The sequence below is a fragment of the Antechinus flavipes genome, chromosome 3 (assembly GCF_016432865.1).
Source record: "Antechinus flavipes isolate AdamAnt ecotype Samford, QLD, Australia chromosome 3, AdamAnt_v2, whole genome shotgun sequence".
In the NCBI taxonomy this organism is placed as follows: Eukaryota; Metazoa; Chordata; class Mammalia; order Dasyuromorphia; family Dasyuridae; genus Antechinus; species Antechinus flavipes.
This window is the reverse complement of record NC_067400.1, coordinates 177,451,296-177,478,898: the sequence shown is the minus strand read 5'-3', so window position 1 is coordinate 177,478,898 and position 27,603 is coordinate 177,451,296. Positions and strand designations below refer to the sequence as shown.

The 27,603-nt window shown below is 34.3% G+C and overlaps 1 protein-coding gene across 1 annotated transcript in view; it reads left to right on the top strand.

Annotated features, from left to right (window-relative positions):
• The window catches only part of LOC127557095 (opsin-3-like), an 83,153-nt gene that overhangs the window by 33,536 nt on the left and 22,014 nt on the right, over positions 1-27,603 (top strand). Inside the window, exon 2 of the mRNA XM_051990551.1 lies at positions 7,041-7,366. Within this exon, the coding sequence (XP_051846511.1) occupies positions 7,041-7,366 (326 nt within the window). The remainder of the gene's footprint in view (positions 1-7,040; positions 7,367-27,603) is intronic.

The window sequence follows — 27,603 nt, the reverse complement described above, 5'->3', positions numbered from 1 at the left end:
TTTTTATTTACCAAGCATATGCATGGGTAATTTTTCCAGCATTGAACCTAGCATAACCTTTTATTGCAAATTTTCCCCTTCTTCCCCCAACTCTTTCTCCCATCTGGCAGATAGTCCAATACACGTTAAATATGTTGAAATACATGTTAGATCCAATATGTGTATACATATTTATACAGTTATCTGGTCACACAAGGAAAATCAGATCAAGAAAGAAGAAAAAGAAAAACAGAAAAAAATCAAAATGCAAACTAATAACAATAGAGAGAGTGAGAATGCTATGAACAACATAATGTTCTTGGACTAACATGGTGAAGTTCATGAGCTCAGAAAAGAAACTTGGAAATAAATTCCTTTATATTCCAATGGAATATTTTCTTCCCTCAAAGACCATGTCCCTTGTGACATACGCAGAGGTCAATATTTGAGAACAATTTTGCATAATTGAAAAATGTGAGCAGGAAAAACTGAGCAATGTAGGCACTTAACCAATTAACATAAGTATTTGCTTTTGGATGTGAGCAAATGAGAGATGATTAATTAACTCACAAAGCACAACAACTTGGTGAAGACAGTTGCAACAAAGTCAAGTAGGTCTGAATTCATATCTAACTTCAAACATTCACTGTGTTATTCTGGGCAAGTCACTTAATCTCTGTCTCAAGTTTACTCATCTGTAAAATGTAGATAAAAATTACTCCCACTACTCAGTATTTGGACTTAGATCTTCCTGACTCCAAATTCATCAGTCTATCTACCATGCCATCTAATTGCTAATTATCAAAAAGTTATTGCCATTATCCAGTTAAAGACTTTAAAAAAACTGAATAGAATCAGTGGTTGTTCATGATCATACCTTACTATGGAAAAGAAAGTTACCTCCTACATTTGACCATTTTTTTTTCACTGTCTCTCTGTATCTATTTCTCTTCCTCTCCTTTTCCCTCTTTCTTCTACTTTCTCCCTCTCTCACTCTTCCTCTTAGTCTCCTTTCCTTCCTTCCTTTTTCTCTCTCTTTTTCTTTTCCTCCTCTCTGCCTCTGTCTACCTATGATTTCCTTTTCTTCCCCCCAACCTTTAATAGGGAATAGACATTGCTACTATGGCCATGACATCCTTTTTTATTTCCCAGAAGAATGATAGTCAGTATATTTGCTGAAGTAGAAAATAATGAATTTCCAATTTGGTATGGAAAGGTGTTTTCAGGGGGCGATTTCCTTGCTGTCTCTCCTTAAAATATTTGTTTTCTTTGAAAGCATTTGAGGACTGACAGATAAAGTTTTAAGAGGCTTAAACAAGATTTCAATAGCAATAATTCTTGCTTTGTGTATACCTACATATGTATTTTGTTTCCCATTACACACACACACACACACACACACACGTATGTACATCTTGTCTCTCTTGTAAGGAAAATAATCTCTTTAAAAACAGAGACTGTTTTCTTTTGTCATTGCATTTCTGGCTTGAAGTATATTGCCTGGCACATAGTAGTAGTTACATCTTCTCAAGTTCCTTTGTTGTACTTGAATTCTTTAGGTATTTGTATACACTGGTGTAATACTCACTGGGGCTATGATTTTGTTTTGAGTCTCTGATGTATAAAGACAAAGGCAAGAGGGAAAATAATCCAAAAGACTCATTGTGGCATGGAGGCAGCTCTGAAGTCTTAAAGACTATGGCAGTGAAGCTCAAATTCTGTCAGATTTTGCCGGGCTGGAGAGGCTTTCAATATAGCTTGCAATGGTTGGTTGGTATTTAAAGATTAACCTCATTAAATTCAAGTTTGGATGTAGTTCACTTGGCGAAGTTGTAGAGGGCTTATGATTAGCATCACTGGAAAATAAAACAAAAATTGTGAAACCACAAGTCCTTGAAGTACTGAACAGGGAGGAAATTGTTGAGAAATTGTTGAGAAAGTAGTAAACCATATATATATATATTGTTGAGAAATTGTTGAGAAAGTAGTAAACCATATATATATATATATACATATATGGAGCAATCAATGGTGACAAGTTCTGGCCAGTTTAACACAACAAATTGTCATGATTCTGAATCTCTACCCAGAGTTTCATGGTCTCTACCTGGGCAAACAAAGAGCAAGGGAAAGGATGGAAAGTGCAAGTGTACCCAATTCTAAACTCTCTCTCTCTCTCTCTCTCTGTGTGTGTGTGTGTATGTGTGTGTGTGTGTGTAGGTCATAATAAACAACTATGTGCATAGACTTATGGAGCACAAATGCTAAAAAATAATTAAGACATAATCTTATTGTCTAGTGTAAGAGATGCCATATACTCTATTCAATGGCTAAAATAATGAACTTGGATTCAGAAAGACACCAGAACAAAATGCTAGGTAAAGTCTATTTAAGAGATTCAGCCTTGAAAATTCCCAAATCTGTACTATAAGTCATGAGTGAAATTTAACAGAAACAAATGGAAACATTATTCCTTGTTTGCAATCGGACTAAGTAGAAGGTTGAACAACTAAGATACTAAGATAGGGAGTGGATCTGGCTATATCAATATTCTATGTGTGCTTTTGTATCTTTTCTCTGGGTCCCTGAGGCAATCCAATCAATAAGTACATATCAAACATCTATTATGTACATGGCCCTGTATGGGATGTAATAAAAATGTGAAAAGCTTTAAGAAAAGAGCAGGCAACTGTGTCCCAGCTTATTGGAAAATGCTCAGTTTTGAGAGAAAAGATGGAAGATGCCCACCCCCCCTTCAGGTTGCTGAAAGAAAAGAATATAAGAAAAAGCTGACATAAAAGGGAATCTTTATCGTGCCCCCATTTCCAGCTTTTTATTTCAGAAACTTTGGAGAATTTCTCTTTGGATGAAATCTAGGATTCTATCTCTTGGTCAGCTGAGATGCCTTGTCCTCAATGGGAGAGCTTCTTTACTGGGTACCTGTGGTATTATTCTCCCATGTATACTTTTTTCTGTTTCTGTTTTGCTATAATTCAGATAAATGTGCTTATTAGCTTAAAAAAAAGGAAAAGAAAAAAAAGAAAGTGCATGAGATCAGCAGATCTGAGTTCTAATCCCATCTCTTCTACTTAATTGTTGTAGAGCTTTGAACAAGTCACCTGACAATTTCCTCATCTATAAAATGGAAATAATAATACAAACCTCTTCCTTGTAAGTTTGTGATGATGATCAAAGATAAATACAAGCTTTTAAAAAATGACTATTTTGGTTTTTGCATTTGTTTTCTTGATGATGGTGTATAGTCTACCAGCTCCTTAATTCCCTTTGGAGGCAGCATTTGAATTGACTTCATGAATTAATTTCTGTTTTAGGTATATCTATATATGTGTTTTGTATTTCATTATACTTGGAGAAATTCATTTGGGAAAAATATCTTTAAAATCTCTTTGAATGAGAAATGTTGAGATATACTGAGTATGAAATTGAGAATAACCTCACTGCATGACACATAATAGAAAGTTAACGAATGATTTGATTGGTATATTTGATTGGTATATTTGATTGGTTTCGATATAGAGGTATTTTTCTGAAGTCACACACATCCCCGTGCTCTACAATACAATGCAATACAGCTCTACAATGAATGGATGTATCTGCATAGCTTCCCTTTTCCAGCAATATTTCAGTCACCACTTGTCTGGAGCAACAAAATATCAGCTGTTATATATGGTGCCTTGCTAGCAGGCTGTTTCTAGTTTAACTCAGTAAAATCTCAGTTAAGCACTGGAATGAGAATAAAACAGGTGGGGAAGAAAAATAGAGAATTTGGCTCATTATAGTTTAAGTCATTTGTTTGGGAAAAATATATAATGAAAAAGACCAATTATTTAAGGTTACTGTGGTGGTGGTATTTTTGCTCAGTCATTCAGTAATATTGAATGGTTCATGAGCCCACAGACCATAGCATGCTTGGCCATTCTATATTTTACTATCTCTTGGTACCTGTCCAAGTTAATATTCATTGTTTCCATGATGTTATCTATCCATTTCATCCTCTACCATTCCTTTTTCCTTTTGCCTTCAATCTTTCCCAACAGCAGGGTCTTTTCTAATGAGTTTCATCCTCTCATTATGTGGCCAAAGTATTTAAGCTTCACCTTTAGTATTTGACCATCCAGTGAAGAGCCTGAATTAATTTCTTTAAATATTGACTGATTGATCTTTTTGCTATCTAAACGATTCTCAAAAGTTTTCTCTAGCACTACAGTTTGAAAGTGTTGATTCTGTGGTGCTCAGCTTTCTTTACAGTCCAACTCTGACAGCCATATATTGCTTCTCAAAAAGGTGCTAACCATTGTCTGATTTGAATTTGATATGATCTCATAGCTATCAAAGAATAAGTCTGTGCTTAAATGTATTGCTTGCTAATTTAAGTCATTTTATGACAGTAAAAAGATTTGGATTTTTCTCTGCATCTATAGTTTAAAATCTTATATATTAAAGACTGCATCCCATAGAGAGGACCAAACTATGTATCATATTTTGGCAACTCAGTCATAAAAAGTAAAACTGAAATGGCTCTTCACAGAATATATAATCATGCTTCTTTAACACAATTTTCTTGCTACAGAAAAGAAAAAAATGATTTCCTTTAAGCAAAATAGGATTTATATCTTATGAGACATAGCTAATACTATTAATGATTGTCAATAGCATTCCCATCTGATAATTAACTTTCAGCTCTGCTGAATTTATTGTTTTAAAATCCTCCTGGGGAAAATATCTTTAAAATCTCCTTGAAAGAGCAATGTTGAAATATACTGATTATGAAATTGTAATAAAAATAAGCCTAAGAAATTTCTGTCAGCAAAACAATAAAATGGCTAGGAATGAATAGAAGACAAAACAAAGCCTAACCGATTGATATAATTATATTTATCAAAATGGATTTTTCCAGAGTTTCAATGTTAATAATATCTCAGAGTGACATGATTATTCTTTCATACTTCTGGGTCTTCACTCATGTTGTTTCTCTGCCATCTTGGGACTACTTTTTCATGTCAAATCCTATACTTGCCTTACTCAACAATGGAAGTATTCTAATAACTCATTAATTGTTCCTTTAAGGTTTACCAAGTGCCTACCCCATAACAGCCTTGTGTGGTTGGTTGGACTTTGGAAGATCTGAATGTAAATCTGACACACAAGCCAAGCTCCAACTAACTTTCTAAAATGCTAAATTGCAAGCATATTGCTGCACTGAAGGATGGGTGGAATGAATTTCTTTATTATGATTTCCCTTATTAAATGAATGGCCTACATTGAGGAAGACTCATCTTCTTGAGTTTAAATCTGGCCTCGGATACCTACTAGTTGTGTGACCCTGGGCAAGTCCCTTAACCCTATTTGATCCAATTTCTCATCTGTAAAATGGGTTCAAGAAGGAAATCACAAACTCATTAGTATCATTGCCAAGAAAACCCCAAATGGGATCATGAAGAGTTGAACATGACTGAATGACTGAACAAAAACAAAAAAGCAAGGATGAAGAGTTGGATGGGGCTGAGCTGAATATGAGAAGCGGGCCATAAAGGTCTCATTTTTAGCATCTAGAACACAGCTTAGCACAGAGTAGAAAATTACTGAATGCTTGTTTGATTGAAAAGTTCAATTAGGATTTAGAAAATGTAGAGTTAAAATAAGAATTTATTGGTGGGCTACTAATGCTATCCAAAGAACAATATGGTTTGACTAGTAGATATGAATATTCTTGTTTTCTTGGTTAGTTGGGTCTCTGATGGCAAATTCTGGATTTATTACAGATGGAGGTGTCAAATATGCTGCCCTTGAGTCACATGCAACCTACAACATTCTGCTGTAGTTAGAACCAAATTAAAATGTAATTAGAAAATATTTAACAAAATAAATAAAAATATAATAAAACATAGGTGATATGTAGTTTTCCAAGGTGATATGTGGTCTCCAGGGATTCTTATGTATGGCTTACTGGCCCTCAAATTTCTGTTTGAGTTTATCGCCACTGATATCTACCATATAGAAAATAGAATCAGGGTCTTTCCATAAGAAATTTTGTATTTTATGTATACTGTGAGATCACAAAAGAAAAAAAAAATCTGGCATATAGGAGTAATAACTGATTTGCAGTTCCTTCAAGTGTGTTAGGATTCACAGCTGTAGGGGCTTTCTGAGAACCATCCCACCTCTTAATGGTACAGTCCCCTTTAGCCTTTTACAATATTTCTGGGTTTCGTGTTTAGGCGTGGTCCTCGACACCTGGGTTATTGCATTTTGTGTTATGTAGTGTACTTTTAAGAGCCCCAAGTTGGGGTGCCAAATGTAGTGTCTGGATTGGGTCTCTAGGGAATCTCAGGACCACCCCACGACTTTGGTCTTAGAGCAGGAGAGATGAGGCAAGGACCCGCATGGATGGTCAAATATGAAGTCCATTTATTTCAAGTTCTCTCAGCCTTAAATACCTTAGTATTTAATTACATCACCACAGCGCACTGAGCATGTGCTAACTATAGTATGATTACATCACCACAGCACACTGAGCATGTGCTAACTATAGTATGATCACTTCACCACAGCACACTGAGCATGTGTCAACTTTAGTACCATTACATCACCACAGCACACTGAGCATGTGCTAACTATAAGCACCCTACTATTAATATATCTTTTACTGCAAGTATCTCTGCTTTTAGTAGAATACAGGTTGTCACATCTCCCCCCACCCCCCACTTCTCAGGAAGGGTGAAATGCCCCCAAGGGGAGATGAGAGCTGAACCAGACATTGATAGCAGTTTCCCTCTGGGCTGAAGGGTCTCAACCCTCTCTCTTTCTCTCGCTGAGAATCCCTCCCACTGTCTGTGGCCCTCTATGGTGTTACTTTGGGGGCAATTTCACATTGATCTTTCTCTAATTTTTTCTTCTCATCTACTCATCACTCTTGCCTTTGGGGAAAATGCAGAGGAGAGCAAAGACAATGCATATAAAGACTGTGTGTACGGATGCATGTGTGTGTTTGTAGGCTCCATTATATTGTGCTTAACTAAGCCTTGAATGATTGGTTGCAGGTATTGTGTCTCTGATTTCTTTGGCCATCCTATCTTATGAGCGCTACAGGACCCTCACCCTATGTCCCAGACAAGGGGCAGACTATCAGAAGGCTCTACTGGCTGTTGCCGGCTCATGGCTATATTCTTTGATCTGGACTGTACCACCTCTGATTGGCTGGAGCAGTTATGGAACTGAGGGAGCAGGGACAAGCTGTTCTGTGCACTGGACCTCAAAATCAGTCCAATCTGTATCCTACATCATGTGTCTCTTCATCTTCTGCCTGGTCATCCCCATCCTGATTATGATCTATTTCTATGGACGACTTCTGTATACAGTTAAGCAGGTAAGTTATCCTTTGTTTCCATCTATTTGAGATGAAGGAAATGCTTTCATTCTTGTTTTTGATAAAGTTGTCATTATAATGCAATATTTTTGTTACATGCAACCTTAAAAACCAATAAAGTTAATTAACTATACAGCTATTTATGTTTTAAAATTAATTTCTATGTATGGTTTAACCATAAGAATATATGTGTTATTCTATCTTTATCTTTTCTGTTCTCTTTCTATCCATTTATCTATTTTCCTTTTTTATAATTTTTGAATATAGAGACTCTTCTAGTTCTATTTTCTTTGTTTCACAATAATTCATCTGTCTATCTAAATTCCTTCATATTCCTCATGCTTGGAATTAATGACAGTTATAATTCATAACTTTGATATTAAATAATTTAATTAGTGATTGCCCAATTAGTATATTTAGGGTTTTTTGAGTTCTTTTCAATTACAGATAATGTTACCACATGCATTCTTTTGAAGAACTGTCTCTATTTTTTTCTTGAATATTGAGGGCATATTTCTAATAATAGGATTAAAGAAATCAAAAAAATGATGATTTTTGTGGTTCCTTGTGTGACAAATTGCCCTCCAAAAATTGCCTATTTGTGGTGTATGAATGTATTTATTTTCTCTACAACCATTTCAGCTTTGCATTTTGTCATTTTTTGTTAATTTTTAGTTAGTTTACCAAACACACATACACACACACACACACACACACACACACACTGCCCATGATCAGACTTTTTGGAGAGTGACATGCTATTAATTTCTTGATCCTATATAAATGAGGTTGGTGTAATGACGGGTTTGGTCTTTATCATCCAGTGACTCTTAAAAGTTGAATAACTCTTTTATATTTCCACTTGAGTAGTCAAATAGATGGGAAGATAGGTAGGGAATGAAGGAGGAAGACAGAGTCATTCTGAATAATATGAACAAAAAAGAGTTGAGCATTCACTAGAAGCAGGCATTTTCAATTTCTTTCACAGTATATAACCTCAAACTTTACATGAGGCCAATGAGACTGGCTGATTTAAAGGTGAAGTTTGATATAGAAAACCTCCAGTATGAAAACTCCTCTTTTGTCAAAGGAACTTTCCTATGATTACATTGCTAGCAGATTTCAGATATGCAACTTAAATCTAGGTCTGACTGGCTTTGAGTACTACAAAAGTTTTGGTATTCTATTCTAATAATTATTGTTTGTTATTGTAAAGCTAGATGAAAGAATAGTAATGAAAAAAATTATTGCATGTAACTGAAGCAATTAATTCCTAAATTTTAAAAAATGGTTACTGATAATGAAAAATGGACAGTGGACATTAGAAATAATAACTTACAATAATTTTATATAGAAGCATAAAAGATTGAAAGTGAAGTCATCCTGAGGGCATTTAAATGATGAAAAGGGAAGGATAGTAAATAGAAGAAAACTGGAGAAAATTCACAAAGATTTTTATAATTATGTTCATCATTAATAATAGTAAAAACATATCACTTACACTCTAATATCATGATTCTAAGTAGTATTATAGAAGTTGCAGAATGGTCATTGGATAGAATAAAGATAGAAAAATAGCAAAATTAGACCAACAGTATGTAAAGAAGATTCATGTTGCAAGTGAAATAATTATGCATGAATTGAGTTAAAAATTCACAGAATTTGTGAAGACATGTGGGGAAAATCTGAAGAAGAAGACATGTGGGGAAAATTTCAAATGTCATTATTGCTGGAAAAAATGGCGATGACAGGATTTAGAACTACTAACCAGTATGCCGATCTTCCCATGTATACCAAATTTTCGTTAGAATTGTCTATACATGTATCAAGAATACACCAATCTTAATGGTGGTATTACTTAGACTTTTACGAGTAATATTCTTTAATGGAACATATCTTTGTCATTAGCAGAGAGAGATCAAAAAGATGTAGATAAAACAAGATCCTATTTTGCTTGTTGTTGATTATGAAAAAAATGATTCATTAGAATAAAATACATTCAGTTAAGTCAATATGCATTTATTAAAGCTCTACTGTGTGCTCAGTAGTGTGCTAAGTGTTCTCTTTTCCAACAAGGTACCTCACTTACATACATTAAGCTCATTCAAGATATACCAATGACTTCAGATGAGTCAAATAAGAGCAAGATGTACACTCACTAAAGATGTTTCCCACTGGGATTGAGGAGATCTAGCACAAGGTTCAGGTTGATGGAGAATTTTCTTTGCATGATCAAATATTTTTCTATTTGAGGATTGCATTGGTTGAATGCACCAACATTTGAAAAATTTCAGAACTTCCTGAAAGAAATATGAAATCTCCTATGAGTTTGAACTGAACATTCATATCTTTTGATAAAGTAGAAGAAACTATTTCCCAGATTGTGATATGCAGTTGAATAGACCACATAGAGAGATTATTCATCACTATTGTACAGTTTCATCAGGGGTTAATCAGATGAGAAGTCTACTTAATCATTCTTTTTAAAATGCATAATGGGTGCTTCTTCTTCATTATCCATTATAAATTAAAGTAATCAGAAATTACCTATTTCTACAAAAGTCCATTTCATAAAGTCTCTATATTATTTTTCAGCTGCTTAATGATCTCTTGAGGGAATAGAACTTTATAGTAATGGAACTTCATCAGCAGATTGCTCCATTGCTTCTTCCGGATGCAAAATTTCCCTGAAATAGAAATGTGGCTGAAAAAAATTATAGATTATCCATTCATTACTTGGTTGAGAATTAAGTCTTCCTGTGCTTCTTACAATACATACTCTCAATAAAAATTAGTCTCACGTGCCACTATTAGAGGCTATTGTTTCAAAAGTAGTACTGCTGACAACCTGAGAAATGGTTATTATATAGTATTCTTTTTTGTTGCCTTCTGGGAAACCATGGACAGTTCAGCTTATTTAATATTTTCTGGCTTACTAGATTTTAATTAGAACATAACCAATGCATTTCAACTCTGCACTAGGATATGCCCAATGGGTGATAAATGTAGTCTGTGAAAAGTTAAATAATTTTAAACCTTTTCTAACAATGCCAAGTTAAAATAGAGATTCATTTTTCATTATTCTTCTCTTTGGAGCATCCAGTTGATTATAAATATTACTTCAATTATTTTTTTGTTATTTTTTTTTAACTCAAGCTTTGTCACTATCTTATCAAATAAAAAAATATCAGCTTTGGCAGAGGAAATGAGCACTGTGTTAGTGTCAATAGTGATTTTTCTTGTTGCATCTGAGAAGCAAAATAAGGACATAATCCTTACTTGGAACAGATTAGTAATGAGAAGCAAAAGTTGTCCTCTTGACTTTGAGATAAGATTTCTTGTCAGCAGTTGTCCATGATAAGTTGTTTTTCTTCATAAACTTGTTAGCTGCAGAATTCTCTTGGTTCATATCATTTCTACATTATCTGATTTCTTAATGTTTTGAATCGGTTTGTGATACATGACCCAGATGGTTTAGAATATATATTTATGTCTTCCTCCAATGCCCCTGCAAATAGGTGGGCAGCTTTAGGTATGGCCATCAAGAGGAGGGGATTTCTTCCATCATTATTGTTTCTTTAGCCTATAAAGACCAAGTTTTCAAGAATAGCATGTGCTCCTATATCAGCAATGATAGATGTATATAATTATGTGTATGTGTGTTTTCAAATTGAACTCCCATTAACTGATCATTTCAAGAACAAACAAAACATTCTGTCAGCTATTTTTAGAATCCAGACATCTAACGACTGGTGTTTCATCATAATTGCCTTACCTAATGGAAAAAGATAAAACACAGAGGTGGATTGCTACGGGGGAACAGAAAGTAAGGAGCCTGAATTTCCATTTAATATACACCTGCCCTTTCATTTTAGCTTTCTGATTGAGGGTGGTTTACAGTAAACATTAAAAGAAATTTTGAGGAAGGTGGAACCAAGATGGCAAAGAAACAGCAAAAATTTGCTGGAGTTCTCCCCCAAACTTCTTCAAATACCTTTAAATAATGCTATAAAACAATTCCTGGAGAAGCAGAATCCACAAAAGGAGAGGTGAAATAACTTTCCAGCCACAGACAACTTAGAAGATGGCAGGAAAAGTGGAGCAAGGTCTGTTGTCACAGTTCCAAGGAAGAAAAGAGTACTTGGGTTCATTCATAAACCAGAGAATAGGTTAGGAGAGTAGTTAACACCTCTTCTTAGATCGACTTCTTTGGAAGAACTGAAAACTTATAGGTCTCTAAAAGTACCTCTGAAAACTGTTGCACAAAACCCTTAAAGCTTGGGATTATATACCCTTTACCCTGGGCGTAAAGCCCTACATTAGAAAAGAGTCAAGAAATAATGTGAGAAAATGATCAAACAACAGAAAAAAATTCTGATCATAGAAGGTTATTTTGGTAACAAGGAAGATCAAAAAACACAGAAGATAACAAAATCAAAGCTCCTATATGCATTGTCTCCAAGGAAAACAAGAATTGCTCTCAGGACATGGAAGAGCTCAAAACAGATCTTGAAAATTAAGTAAGAGATGTAGAGGAAAAAATGGGAAGAGAAATAAGAGTGATTCAAGAAAATTATGAAAAAAGTCAATAGCTTGGTAAAGGAGACAAAAAATATAGAAGAAAATAATATCTTAAAAACAGACTAGATCAAATGGTAAAGGAGATACAAAAAAGTCAGAGGAGAAGAATGTCTTGAAAAGCAGAATTGGTCAAATGGAAAAGGTGGTACAAAATCTCACTGAAGAAAATAATTCCTTAAAAATTAAAATTGAACAAATGGAAGCTAATGATTTTATGAAAAATCAAGAAACAATAAAATAAAACTAAAAGAATGAAAAAAAATAGAAGAAAATGTGAACTATCTCATTGAAAAAACAACTGACCTAGAAAATCAATCCAGGAGAGATGATTTTAAAGTCATTGGATCACCTGAAAGTTATGTGGGGAAAAAAAAGAGTCTAGACACCATCTTTCAAGAAATGATTAAGGAAAATTGCCCTGGATATTTTAGAAAATATAATAAAAGTTGAAAGGCTCCACCTCCTGAAAGAGATCCCCAACTGAAAACTCTTAGGAGTACTATAGCCAAATTTCAGAGCTCTCTGGTTAAAGGGAAAGCATCCAGGAAGAAACAATCCAAGTATAGTGAAATAACAGTTAGGGTAATACAAGATTTAGAGCTTCTATATTAAAGGATCCAAGGACTTAGAATAAGATATTCAGGAGCACAAAGGAGTTAGAATTACAACCACGAATCACTTACCCAGAAAAACTATGTTTAATTCTTCAGGGGAAAAAATAAACATTCAGTTAAAATGGAGGACTTTTAAGCATTCTTGATGAAAAGACCAGAACTAAATAGAAAATTTGAATTTCAAATACAAGACTGAAGAGAAGCATTAAAAGGTAAACAGAAAAGGGAAATAATAAGGGATTTAATAAGATTAAACTGTTTATATTCCTATGTGGGAAGGTGATACTTGTAACTCAAAAGAATTTTCTCATTATTAGAAAGAGTATATATAGACAGAGGGCATAGATGTGAGTTGATGAAAAGATGATATCTAAAAAAATTAAGAACTGAGAAAAGAATACACTGGGAGAAAGAGAAAGAGAGAGGTAGAATGGGATAAATTATCTGAACATAAAAGAGGCAAATAAAAGTTTTTAGAGTGGAAAAGTAGAGGGGAAAGTTGGAGCAAAGTGAGTAAACTTTACTATCTTCAGAATTGGTTCAGAGGGAATAACTTACATACTTCTTTGGGTATAGAAATCTATCTTATCCTACAAGAAAGTAGGAGGAAAAAGACATAAGAGAAAAGGGGATTGATAGAAAGGAAGGAAGTAAATCAGTTGTGTGATCCTCACATCACTTAACCTCGGACTATCTCAATTTCCTTGATTGTAAAATGGGAATAATGATAGCACCTACCTTGAAGGGTTGTGAGAATAAAATGAGTATTTTATACATCTTAAAGTGCTATGTATATGCTATTATTACGGTTTTCATTATTATTATTCACAGATTAGCATTTCTATATACATATTTATTTAGAAAAATATATTTAAAGTTAAATAATTTAATATATTTATATTAATTTTATACATTTACATATGTACATATGTGTAAAATGAAATTATCACAGGAGTACCAAAAACTACTGTGCTTATCTTTACTTTATTATGAACTTCCCTCTCTTTTTTTTTTTGCATTTAAAAAAAGTTTGATTCCTATTTCTTATCTTCTTTTTTTTTTTTGATATTTTTATCTCTGCTTTCTACTCTTTCTCCCACTCCTTCTACCTCCCCAAATAAAAACTCTCCCACGTAAAGCTATATATAGTAGAACAAAAGAGACCCACACAGTAGCTGATGAGATCTAGAGGGAACCAAAATGATGAGGTTTAGATTTGGGGTATCCAAATGAAAATGAGATCTAGTGGCAAGTTCGGGATACAAGGAGTCAATTGGAGCTCCCCTGCAACCCCTTTGGATTCGGTGCAAGGGTAGGAAGTTAAATGAGGTCTAGTGGCAGCGCAAGTAGTATTCTGTAAAGGAATTTACAGACACGAAAACCTAGATTGATAAAAGAGGTTTATTATGGGGATTGGAAATAAGGTTCAAGTCTAGTTAGTAAAAGGTATTAGATAAAGAGAGGAGGGCACTGGAAACATTATTCCAGTTGGCAGAGACCCTTGGCATGCCAGGCGTAAGGCTGGTATGTTTGGAACCTCTGCAAAGAGAGGGTTTTAATTTGGCTCTTTTATAATAGGAGATTTAGCTAAAGGGGCCTGTGGGTGGAGTCCCAAGTTGGCTCAGATCCTGTGGGGGCTGGGACAAGCCCAGATCTCCTATTGGAATTCAAAGGGATGCTTTTGACCAGGATTTGTGAATCAAAGGTTCTAGCTTCCTGAATTGATAATGCATCAGCCAGGTAGGGTTGGGAATCAGAAAGGAATAAATCAATCTGAAAGGACTAGTTTCTTAAAGGGACCACAACCTGCTTCAGTAGCCATATCTGAAAACATATATCTCATTATATATCTATACTTACACATAAATCAGCTTCCTTGTTTTTACTAAAATTTTTTTTATCCATCCTAATTCTTTTTTTTTTTTTTTTTTTTTTGCCAGAAATACTAATGACTTTAGGGGGAAATGTTTTTGGCCCATATGTGCAGTATGTTGAGAAATCAGTTCCTTTCAGTGACACCTGAATGATATTGGACAGTCCTACAGAATATGCATCATGCTCATGTTCCTTAATTATTCCTATCTAGTACATTTTAAGGTTCTAGGCAAATATCTGTTATGAACGCTTTTCAGTTGATGGAAAGGAAATTGCTCTGTTGTGTTTATCTGCCTCAAATTTGTCAATGGAAAAGAAAATAAATGCTCTGCTAGACAAGTTATAAGATAACATTCTATACTTTAATCTCTTAAAAAAGTGAAAAATTAGTAAGAGACAAAAACAAAATTAATTTTATAGGCAGAAAAGATAACTGGATATATGATAAACTGGATCATAGTTAAGGTTTTTAAAATTCCAAAAAATGGAAATAATCCTGTTCAACAACTTCTGATCATAATCATCAGAAGAATAAAATACCCAAACTGTTCACCATTATGATGAAGGAATTCCAGTATAGAGTTTAAGTTAAACAGAGGTGGGAATGGTGAGGCTCTTCATATGCTCCTTTATAGGTGACATTTTGCTGATTATATTAAATATATCAGATATATAATAGAGCTTCCTAGAAAATGTCTGTAGTCACTCAAAGGAGATTGGTTTGATAATTTACTCAGGAAGAAAAAAAGGAAATGAAGCATATCTATATACTAGAATACAATATGCATTTTAATTGACAAGAACTAGAATTTGTCCATCAGACAACACAGATAGATGATGAGTTTGGTTTACAGTTGAATGAGGAGGGTGAAATGGGCTAGATTATGTTCGGAAAATGAAAATTTCATTTAATTACCACAGACTTCTCACAAAAGCAAAGTCCCACTTTTCATTAAAATCAGCATTCTACTTTATGTCATAGAGATGAAGAATACAATAGTATCCAAGAAACTAAAAATCAGTGTAACATAGAGATGCATAATGGACTTTGGGAGGTTATGGCATATATATAGTATTCAATGGATAACTCTTAGAAGAATGGGAGAAAAAGATATCAGCAAGGAATTGTATCATAGCATATATATATATACATATAAATGTGTGTAGATATATGCATACACACATTTGTATACAATGTAGATATATGTGTTTGTATATACATGTAGGGAGAGAAAGAGGAAGAGGAGGAGAAGGAGAAGGAGGAGAAAGAGAAGAAGAGAAGGAGAAGAAGAAAGAAAAGGAAAAGGAGAAGGAGTAAGAGGAGGAGGAGGAGGGGAGAGAAGAATGCAAAAACATGATTTTTGAATTATTTTAAGCAATACTGAAGGAGTTCAAGGTAAACTTTTGAGTTCTGGTCTTAATGACTCTCTCAATTGCTATTGAATCTATATAATATGTTCTGAAAAACATTTTGGTTCATCCTTAGAAATCTGGAAGAATCTTATACTTCCTAATTGACAATTTAGATCTCTAATTCTCTACAGATTTCAAAAGGCAAATCATAGCTCCTTGAAATTTATTAGTTTATCTTATTCCTTTAATGACTATTGTTCCCTGTTTTTAACTGGCAGGCACCAAAGACAAGCCAAACAATGATTTTGCATATAGAGGTAAGAATAGAAGCTTTGCAAAGACCATAGGGGTAGTCCAATTCAGTCTTATCTCCATATGCAAAATCATTTTCACCAACCAATATTTAATTGCTTAGGGGTGTGTGTGGGGATTTGGAGAGACTGGGGATAGGGATTGCAAAGAGAAGCAATAAATTCTGCCTGCAAAGAGATTTTAATCAGCTAATATCTAACTAACCAATAGGTTCAGATATCCCTTCTATATTGACGGGATTAGGAGAAATCTAGCAAATTTGCTTAAATTTTTTAGCCCTCCCTTTGTTCTTCTTTTTTTATGAGGGTCATTTACAGGACCTTATTGTAAAATTTGGATTAAGTCAGGCTCAGCATCATCTGCAGTTTCTACAAAATTTCCTGCAAATTACAATTTAATTTTTTTTTTTTTTTTTTTTTTGGCCAAGGCAATTGGGGTTAAGTGACTTGCCCTAGGTCACAGCTGGAAGTATTAAGTGTCTAGGCCAGATTTGAACTCAGGTCCTCCTGATTTCAGGGCTGGTGCTTTATCCACTATACTACCTAATTGCCCCCAATTTAATTTCTTATGTATTGAAATGGTGATGGGGGAAAAGTCTGGAGTGGAAAGGATAATTGTACAAAGAAAAGTGTAGTAGGAGTAGAGGAAATCCAAAGTGCTCTAGCAGAGGAAAAGAACACTTTTGGGATGGGATGGGATGTATCAGCAAAGTCTATATATGTGGAGGAGGCAGAGTTGAGTCTTTAAGGTAGAGAAATACTTCAGTAGGTAATGAGGAAGGAGGGCATCAAATACATGGAGATTGTGTGTAAACGTATGGAGGCTGAAAAGGAAAAATGACATCTTAGAAAGTCTAGTTGTCCAGTTTGACTGGGATGTGGAGGGTAAAAAAGATATGGACTTAAAAATCTTTATAAGCTACTTGAAGACTTATAGTTTTGAGTTTATTAATTATTGAGGTGTATCAACAGCCCTTCACTATAGTCAACACGAGTCTACAAAGTGGTGGTTTGTATGTAGTAGCTTTTCTACCTTGCATGAGTTTTAGCCAGTGTCATACAGAATGGATTTCAGAAACTCTGCAGAATAGATTTAGCATTTGTGAGACTCTCCCTTTCCCCAATAGTTTCTGAAATCCATTTTGTATGACACTGGCTAAAACTCATCAAATTAAAGTGAAGCTTCAGCTTTGACAGTTTTACTTGTTGCCTTGAAAATATTGAACATATTTTGCAGTAATATTTTATCATGTTAAAAATAATATTGATGTCCATTTAACAGGTTTGCTTCTGGCCATTTTCTTGTCATAAAAAATATTAATCAGCCACAGAGCCTTCTGCCATGCTATATAAATGTTTTCCCCCAAACTCCTTGCTTATACACTAAAGCACTAAATGCAACTGTAGGGGGAAAAAACTCTTCATATGCTCCTCTTGTTCCCAAAACGTTGGCATTTTCTTTGTGGATTATAAGCAGCCTTATATGAATTTTGTGAAGATAATTAAAGAAGTCAATGAACACAATTATCTAGCATCTGATAAAAACAGATATCCTAACTACTGTATTAAGGGTTTGGCATTTGATAAAAACTGTTGGGAAAATTGAAAAGAAATCTCATAGAAACTAAGTAAAGACCAATATCTTACAATGTGCTACGTGATTTGGGGCAATCATTTAATCTCTGTTTGCTTGGGAGGCATCTAGGAGGCTCAGTGAATAAGGCTCTGGGTCTAGACTCAGGAAGACCTGACATCAAATTTGCCTTCAGGCAATTACTAGTTGTGGGACTCTGAGCAAGTCTCTTAACCTTTATTTATCTGTCTTAATCTGTTGGAGAAGAAAATGTCAAAATACTCCAGCATCTTTCCCAAGAAAATCCCATGGACTTGAGGGTATGTGGAGTCTTGAAGTATTGGATACGACTGATCAACAGGCTCCAAATGAATATATGGCAGACTAGAAGATGACTTACTTAGCAAATTAAAGGATAAAGGAAGAAATTACCCAGGCTCATACTTTTAGCTTTACGTTAAACTTTTCACTCTCTTTCACCCTACCATTTATTCCATCAGTTGCCAAGTATTGCTGTGTCTACCTCTACAACATTTCTCTCTCTATTCATACAGGCAACCTTATTAATTCAGGCCTTTATCACTTCTCACCTAGATTACTGCCAGCGTCTCTCAGCCTCATGTCTTTTCCTACTCTGGCTTTTTCTCCACATGACTGCTGAAGTGATTTTCTTTAAGCACAGATATATTCCCTTCACTTCTCTGCTTGATAAACTCCAGGGATTTCCTATTGCTGCTAGAATAAACTATAAACTCCTTTGCTTAGCTTTTAGATCCCTTTATTACCTGCCCCAACCTATCTTTCTAGCTTCATTGTATATTACCTTGAGTCGCATACTTTTATATATGTATTTTGGTTGCACATAAATTTTTGAACAAACAAAAACAAATACAGATAAAATGAGAAAAAAAATTCACAATGTAACTAAGAAACTTCCTCTTTCAGAAAAAGGATTTCCTTTGGAAAAAGTCTTATTTCTAAAAAAAAAGATTAGGAATTAATTCAAATTTATAAAAATTAGTGCCACTTCCCAAGTGTTAAGTAATCAAAGAATATAGTCAATTTTCTTTTTTTTTTAATTGAAGTTTTTTATTTTCAAAACATATGCAAGGATAATTTTTCAACATTGACTTTTGAAAAACCTTGTGTACTAATTCCCCTGCCTTTACCTTAGATGGCAAGTAATCCAATATATGTTGAACATGGTAAAAATATATATTAAATCCAACATATGCAGACATATATAATTATCTTGCTGCACAAGAAAAATCAGATCAAAAAGGAAAAAAAAAGATGATAAAAAATAAAATGCAAGCAAACAACAACAAAAAGAGTGAAAATGCTATGTTGTAATACGCCCTCAGTTCCCACAGTCCTCTCTCTAGGTGTAGATGGCTGTCTTCATCACAAGATGATTGGAACTGTCCTGCTGAAGAGAATCATATCCATCAGAATTGATCCTCGTATGATTTTGTTGTTGCTGTGTACAATGATCTCCTGGTTCTGCTCATTTCACTTAGCATCAGTTAATGTAAGTCTCTCCAGGCCTCTCTGAAATCGTCCTGCTGATCATTTCTTATAAAACAGTAATATCACATAACATTCATATACCATAATTTATTCAGCCATTCTCTAACTGATGGACATCCATAGAGTCAATTTTCAAATTAAAAAAAAAAATCCAACAGCCATGAAAAATGCTTCAAATCAGGAAAAATTAGAGAAATGCAAAGTAAAGTAACTCTGAGATACTCACATATATTGTATTGACAAAAATGAAAATGATAAATATTAGAGGGGCTACGGGAAAATAGACACATTAATGCATTGTTGGAATTGTGAATTGGACTAGTCATTCTGGAAAGCAATCTAGAATTATTCTGAAAAAGTCACTAAACTGTCCATATTCTTTGACACAGAAATAGCACTACTACTGATAACTACTGCTGCTGCTGCTGCTATTGCTGCTACTGTTACTCTTAAAAGATCAAAGGAGAAAAGACTGATATGTATAAAATATTTCCAGCAGTTATTGTTTTATGGAAATGGCCAGTGTTAAGAGTTTGCTTTTTACTTGATTATGAATATTTTTATACTAAGATTTTGTTTTGTGAGAGGGGGAAAATAGATTTTTCATCAAAAATATTGTATTAATTAATAAAATAAAGTCAGTCCATAAAAATCTAAATTAAGAAAAAGAATTATTTTGAATAAAGAACTTGTATGTTGAAGCAATTACTAAACATTTTGCACTGTGCATCTTTGTAGGGAGGAAGGCAAGATAGATAGATAGATGATGGATAGATAATCTTTTAATCATTACTTAGTGTCAGGCATTTTGCACAGTGCTGATGAAACAAAATCAAAGGGCTTAATATTTTAATGGTGGGCAATACAAAAGGGGAGCTGACATAGAAGGGGTATGTAAGTGAGAAAAGTGGCATGAAGGCTCAGTTCTGGATGAAGTAATATTAAAACTCACCTATAAATGTCTGGCATCTCAGGGTCACAATTCAAATTTACCCTCAGCAAAAACAATAACAGCAACAAAATTAGATTAATCTGGTATGTTTCTTAAAGAAACCTCATATCATTGCTTTTATTTCTAGCTAGTAAGTTCTCATCTAATGCTTAGCACAAAACTTGGCACATAGTAGGTTCTTAATAAATATTCATTTCATAAGATCTTTCATTTCTGTCTTTGCATTCCCAGCATTTAGTGTAGTGCCTGGCACACACTAGGCACTCAACATTGCTTTTTGATTGAAATGTAGCAGTGTAATACTTTTATGTTCATTCATCCTCTATTGCTTTTATAAGCTGTATATTTCGTTTAAAAAAATCTATGTTTTTGGATGAGTTATCTGCATATTCACACTAGACTCTAATAAGTATCGCCTTGGATGTTGCACGCTAGCCAAATTCCTATTTTGCTTGCTTCAGATTCTTACTTGTTTTCTCAAATCATGGAAGTTCAGAAACAACATACAAACATACCTGCATACAGACATTATTTCTCATTCCTATTTCTCCATTTCTCCATTCCTATTTCTCAAGGCTGGCCATTGCAGCAAGAAGAGAAAGCTGAAAGTAGTAGAGGATAGGGGAAATCCATTTAAAAAATGACCAAATTCAAATAGCAGAGCAGAATGAAGCTATCTTAGTGGGAAACAACCTGCTAACATCTATAGACCCCCATCACATAAAAACGTAATACAACAATCAATTGCCCTATGCATAAAGAAAAAGTTAATATGTTCAATGCAGAAGGAAGGAAAGCATATAGCAAAATGTATTTCAGAAATCATTTCATCCTCAAAGTCTTTAAATTTTCTAAGTTTGGGGTCTTAAGCTTCAATAACAAAAGCCATTTAGCACATTTCACTCCTTGAACAATTACATATAAATGCGGCACTATAATAATACCTTACTTTCACTTGTATAGCACTTGTCAAGTTATCAGCTACCTGGTAGAGTAATGGTATATTGTCTTTCTGATTAAAATCCAATGAGACATATACATTTGAAAAGATAACTCACAGTTTTTCTTTTTAGATTGGATCTATGATTTCATTGCTATATATAAAGTTCCCAAAGAAGAAATTCTTTCTCCCACTGCAGATTGACAATACTTTGCAACATCATTGTTGTTTTTCATCCTTCCTTTTCAAAGAGGACCAATGATGAATTTAAATTTAAATGAGACTGGGTTATGCAAAGTCATCAGCCTTTTTTTCTCTTTCAAGTCATCAAAGTCCAATAGCAAGTCAAAAGTCAAGGTGACAGGCAATCCCCTGAGGTATAATGGATGGTTATGGAATCTTTAATGTCTGACCAAGGTCTAGGCACTCCACAACACCTGCCTCAACTGCTCTTATGGCCACTAAAACAAATTGTTCTCATCTACCCATTACACTGGAAGGAGTTTTCACATCCTGGTGGTAGACATCCCTTAACTTAAAAATTGGTTTGAGGTCTGTTAGTTTCCTCAACATTGTTTAGCCTGCCTGCTGAGATGTTTTACCAGGGTATGGTTACTGTGCCTTGTACAACATGTTGAACCCACAAGTAAGAATTATATGAAGGTGGATGCAAAAAGTGGATAAGCAGCTGTCAGAAGTCCTCTGCAAGCACTCACACCAGAGGTACTATTCCTCCTTGAACACCCCTTATTTACTACTCTTCGATCTATAAACGGCCTAGGACAGAGGTTAGGTCCAGTTCTTACCAGCAGCATGTGACAGAAATTAGATCACGTGTATCCTTCCAGAAGCTGTGAGATTAGTCAGAGAACAGTGTTTCTCAGAAGAGACGGATTTATGGATATGTAGGAACCACAGCTGTCTAGAGTTAGAATCTAGCTGTATGGAAAGGCAAATATTAAATTTCAAGGGTGAATTGCAACTTATTTGTGGGATATACATTAGGGCAACTGATTATTTCATTGATTGCCAAAATGTAAGAAAATAATGGAGAAAATATTAATAATGCAATTTAAGGTTAAAAGTGTGTTTGTTCATTTTTAGAGACATTTCTTAAATATTTACCAGCATCTTTCCTGTTGTTGTTTTTATTTGTCCTTTATTCTTGAAGAGGATCATGAATCAGGGAGATAATAATGCCATGATATACAAGTGAGGGAACAGTATATATGAGGAAGTCAAGGAATTGGAAGTAGCTCTATTTCTATCCTAAAACTTACATTATAAGTCCAGGAATCCAGTGTGGTGTTATGGCCAACCCAAAAGGAATTAGAGTTTTTTTTTTTTTAAAGCCCTAAAGAACAAGATTCTGGGAGAGTAGCCTAGTGGGAATTTGAACTTGAACTTGGTGGGACCAATATTATGTAGGAAAAGGACAGGCTCTGAATCTAATCCTCCTTCCATCTCCAGAGACCAAAATCATACAGGATAGCATTATGCTACTAAAGTATTGGAAAAAAAAAGTTTGGTTTTCTTGTATCTATGAAGCAAATATACTTTTGTAAAGATAACTTGACATTAAGTGGCTAAATGCAACTGAGATGTTGGGTCAAGGGACCCATAAAGTGAAGGAAAACTCAATTAATATGTTCCCAGATGATGACAGAGTCCAGATATAATTTCTAATCCCCTCAGGGTACCAGAGAATCTTGAAAAGAGAGTTAAAATATAACAGGTCTGGACCTCAGAGAGCAAGACCAACATAAACCATATTACACAAGATAAGAATCAACAAATGCCAAATGAATGGAAAGAACAGGAAGTTTTAGGACTTTGAGGTGGACAAGAATTTGATTTTGATCCTGCTCTCTCTGGCCAAGGTCTATTCTCCTCTGGTGTTTAATCAGGGACAAATGATCAGGAAAAGTTTCATGAAAGATGTGGGATTTAAGAGTGATTAAAGTTCTATTTCTATTCATGTTTTCAGATGAGAGAACAGTAGCATAAACAATTAGGTTATAGAAAAATAATAAGGAGGGAAGTGATAACCAAGAACATGTTAATTCTAAAATGAAGGCAACCAGGTGATAGAATTCGGGATCTTAAGTCAGGAAAACACAAGCTCAAATTCTGATTCAGATGTTCATTAGCTGTGTTACTCTGTTGTGAGGATGAAATGAGATATTTCAAAATTGCATTAGAAATCTTTATTATTATTTTTACATGCCAAGACTGAAAATAAATAATTAAGGTTTGTAATGAGAAATAACTCAAAAGATTTTATCATCTTCTTTAAAAAGCTTTAAAAATCAAAATTCCACCTATAAAATAATTTATATCTTTTATACTATTAATATTCCAGGGGTTGAAAATATTACCATCTCTATTTTTTTTTAATGTCATGCTAAATGAAATTACTCATTTTTTATGCTGTTGGAAACATGGTTTTTAGAAAAGTCTGTTTGGTGAGTGAAAACTAAGGACTCTTCTCTGATTTCAAGATTGAAGCAGGGCAGGAATTTCAGATCCATAAAAATAAAATAAAACAAAACAAAAACTGTATTATGTAAGGAGGCCAGCAAGATAGATTGGCAAGTGAACCTTGTCTGCTTCCTCCATCTTCATTTGCAAACTAATCGAGAGTGAGTTTAGGATGCACATTGGTTTCATAATCCCTAGCCTCCACAAAACTCCTATAAGCTTTTTGGGGGATCAGAGTTCTCAAGATAGATTTTGAGGATGCAAGATTACAAACAAGCATGTAACAAGAATTTTTTTTAAAAAGTATTTCCTAGCCCTATGTGTGATAATTGCTTGGTATAATGAACTTTAAGTTAGTACTAGCCAAATTCAGTTAAAATAAAAGATTTAATCTTAGCCTAGGGCATTATGTTAGTTTTTATTTGGTTGTTAGATAGACTGATAGGACAGCTAAGGTGACATGCTGGATAGAGAGCCAGCCTAAAGTCAGGAAGACCAGAATTCAAATATGATCCCAAACACATATCAGATCTCTGACTTTAGGTAAATTCATCTAACCCTGTTTGCCTTGATTTCCCATTTGTAAAATGGGCTGGAAAAGAAAATAGCAAACCACTTTGCCAAAAAAAGTTCCAAATGGGGTCATGAAGTTTAAGACACAACTGTAAATGACTAAATAATAGAAAAAAAAAAGGCTTTGTTAGTTCATGCCCTAGGTTACATATTTTAAGAGTTAGAGCATGTAATCTTTTCTGCTACAAATGGAGATTAACTAGCTACTTCGGTAGCATCAGTGGGAATAAAGAATAACATTTGTACCTGAAAAATTTAGATAGCTAAAACCTAAGGGATAATACTAGAGAGCATCTTTGTGACCATGTGCTTTATAGAGATTCCCAGTGGACAATTTTTTTACTCATAGAATATCAATATATCTCTAGCCTTAGACATGTGAATTATTCCAGATAAATGTATGCCCTTGTCAAGTATCTGTCCGATTCCCTATATATGACATCTCTTGTCTGTCCCCTGACTACATGTTCCTTATTTGTGGGCCTTCTATATACATTTCCCTGGTCATATGTATGCTCCTCCTGTCTTTCCTTAATATTTGTGTGTTAACCCACAGAAATATTTATCCCATATTGTTGGGGGAAGGGAGCAAGGATCTTTTCTTGTCACTTTATTTGCTATGCTATGTAATTAAATACCTTTTATTTTGAGCTAATGTGTCCTTTGGCTGGCTGGTAAAAGTAAACACATTAGTGCAGTCTCATGAACTTGGATTTTGAGTGGGCAATAATTCATAGAGTGCCTCAACCCTGGGACAGCTTTTCTAGGGGCCCCTATCGGAGAGATGGCTCTGAGAATAGCACTGGAAAGAGAGGCCAGGCTGGAAATATGACATTAGCTAAATGCCTGAAAAGAATTCTCCATTTTGTACTAGTGAAGCATTTTCAATAAACACCCAAATATCTTTCACTTCAATGGACTTTTTTGCCTAGAAAGACAGCATACAGAAAACATAGGCAACCTTAACTATATTTATTAAAATATATGTTCCATACTGTGCAAAATTGAAGAGAAAATATCCAACTCTATATGATTTGTCTTCCCAGAGATCTATTTAACTTAGCAATAGGACACCTGAAAAATTCTTTTAAAAGTACCTGAGAGATGAATGACCATGTATGCTAAAAGTAATTAGAAGAGAGGACTATTCTCACTAAGACTTATCAGAGACTCATTCCAAGAGAAATGATACTCTTATACTAATAGTCCTTATTTACCTCTGTGGGCAGTGGTAAATATCTGCCCAAAATGAGCAGGAGATTTTCTCAGCAAATATGGTGTTTGGTAAATGAAAAACTCTAAAATTCATGAGGATTGGAAACCCAATATCTATTCATTGTCTAGACAAAACCCATTATGGTCCCAGTTTTGGACACGAAGAAATTAAACATGATGATGAGAGAAAAAAAAGAGCCAAATTTGAAGATAAAAAAGTGAGTATGTCCAAAGAGTATGTATACACTTTCTGAAATAATCTGCTTTCCACTGTCATTAACTAGAATCCATGTTAATGGTACTTCCTTCAGAAGCTGTGTTAGGAAAGAAGGAACAATTTAATATATATTGCTTATTGAAATGCACAACAAAATAAGCAAAGGAGTATGACTTTTTAAAAGTGTGATTCCCAGTATGAACCTTGGGAAGTTAATTCACCTTAATCTTAGCTGCAGAAAATACTAACATCAGGAGCTTCATTTTTGAATTGAAGTGATATTTTGTTACTGGGAATAGGGAGAGAGGGAAGTGTTATTTCCATTTTGTCCCATTGAATGTATTTTTAAAAATTATAAATTGACCTTTTTTCAATCACCATATAATTTGTGTTCAAGTCCTCCTCATCTAAGAGTCCTCTATACCAATTAAATCAATTTACCAATATATCTCTCCTTTTTCCCCTACTCAAGAGCTATTCCTTATAAAATTTAAAAAAAAACAAAACAAAAACAAAGACCTAAAAATATCAAGTGGTCTTACATTATGCAGTGTTCTACACCCACAATTTCTCTCCCATTCAGTTTAAAAGCAGCAAGTATTTATTGAACAATTACAAAATACTGAGCACTCTGCTAGGTATGTGGAAGAGGAAACAAAGGAACCATTTTAAAAAGCCTTTTCCTGCCAACATCTAACATTTCTGTAGTGCTTTAGGTTCTTCAAAGTACTCTATGCAGATTATCACATTTGATCTTTATAAAAATTCTGGGAGGTAGGTAGAAGAGATATAATTGTCCCTACTTTGATGGTTAAGAAAACTGAGGCACAGAGAAGTGATGTGATTTATGGCATGGCTGCATAGCTAATAATTATAAGAGGCAGGGTTGAATCCAGATTTCTCCTGCTTCCAAAGAAAGGGCTCATTTTTATCTCACCACTCTTGAGGGAGATGAGATTAACTCATCAAACAAATCACAGATAACAAGGACTGTTTGCTTAAGTGTCCAAATGTACAGACAGTTGGTTGTCTTATTAAAGGATAAATGTGGGCTAAGGCAGGTTTCACAGAGAAAGTAGGGCTTGAACTACCCCTTAAAGAAAGGGTAAGATATTATAAGTAGAGTGTTGAGGAATAGGCAAACATTCTAAGCAGGGGAAGCATCTTGAGCAGAGATGAGATGCAGAGGTAGGTGTAATATATTTAGAGGATAATGATTATGTTGTACTAATTGGAGGAGAAGGCATGTAACACAGGGAATAATAATATTTAAGGTCAGATATGTAAAAGAGATTATGGAGAGTACTGAATGTTGATTCAAACAATAATTTGAAAAATTTCTTGAGCAAGAGGATCACATGAAAAAGGATATTTCAGGCAGCATTTAGGGTCTATATAGGAAAGAGGAAGACTGGAAGCAGGGAGATGGGTTAGATCTCTTTAAGATCATCTCCAATTATAGAAGAAGTAGGAAGGAAAAAAAAGATTTATTCTAGTAGATTATTTGATTATTTTCAAATTTCAAATGTATGAACAATTTTATGGAGTTCAACTCAAAAAGGTTGGATAGAAAGGCAGCATGGCAAATTGAGTGAAGCCTGCTACAAAGCTTGGGTTTATATACTAACAAATATCAGTTATGTGACCTTGAACCAGTCTCTGTGACTGCTCTCTGTCTAGATTATTCTCTGTGAATCTAAATTATACAGCAGACATCTATCTGAATGGATAGAAGAAGTTTTCACACTGAAAGCTCCTTCTACAGATGAAACCACTGATCAAGAACTTAAGATAACAAACAACAAATAAAAGCCTAACTGATGAAGTCAATTTAGGATGATTCCAAAAAGCTAATTTGTTATTTTTCAATCAGGCCACTAGATGGTAATATTGCATTTAGGGAAAAAAGCCTATAGTTTTATTTGGTAAATTCAGAACTCGAACTAGAGACCTCTAGAATTTCTCATCTGAGGAAACCAAGGTAGGGTCATGTAAACTTTTTGATAAGCAACAAAATTGGGA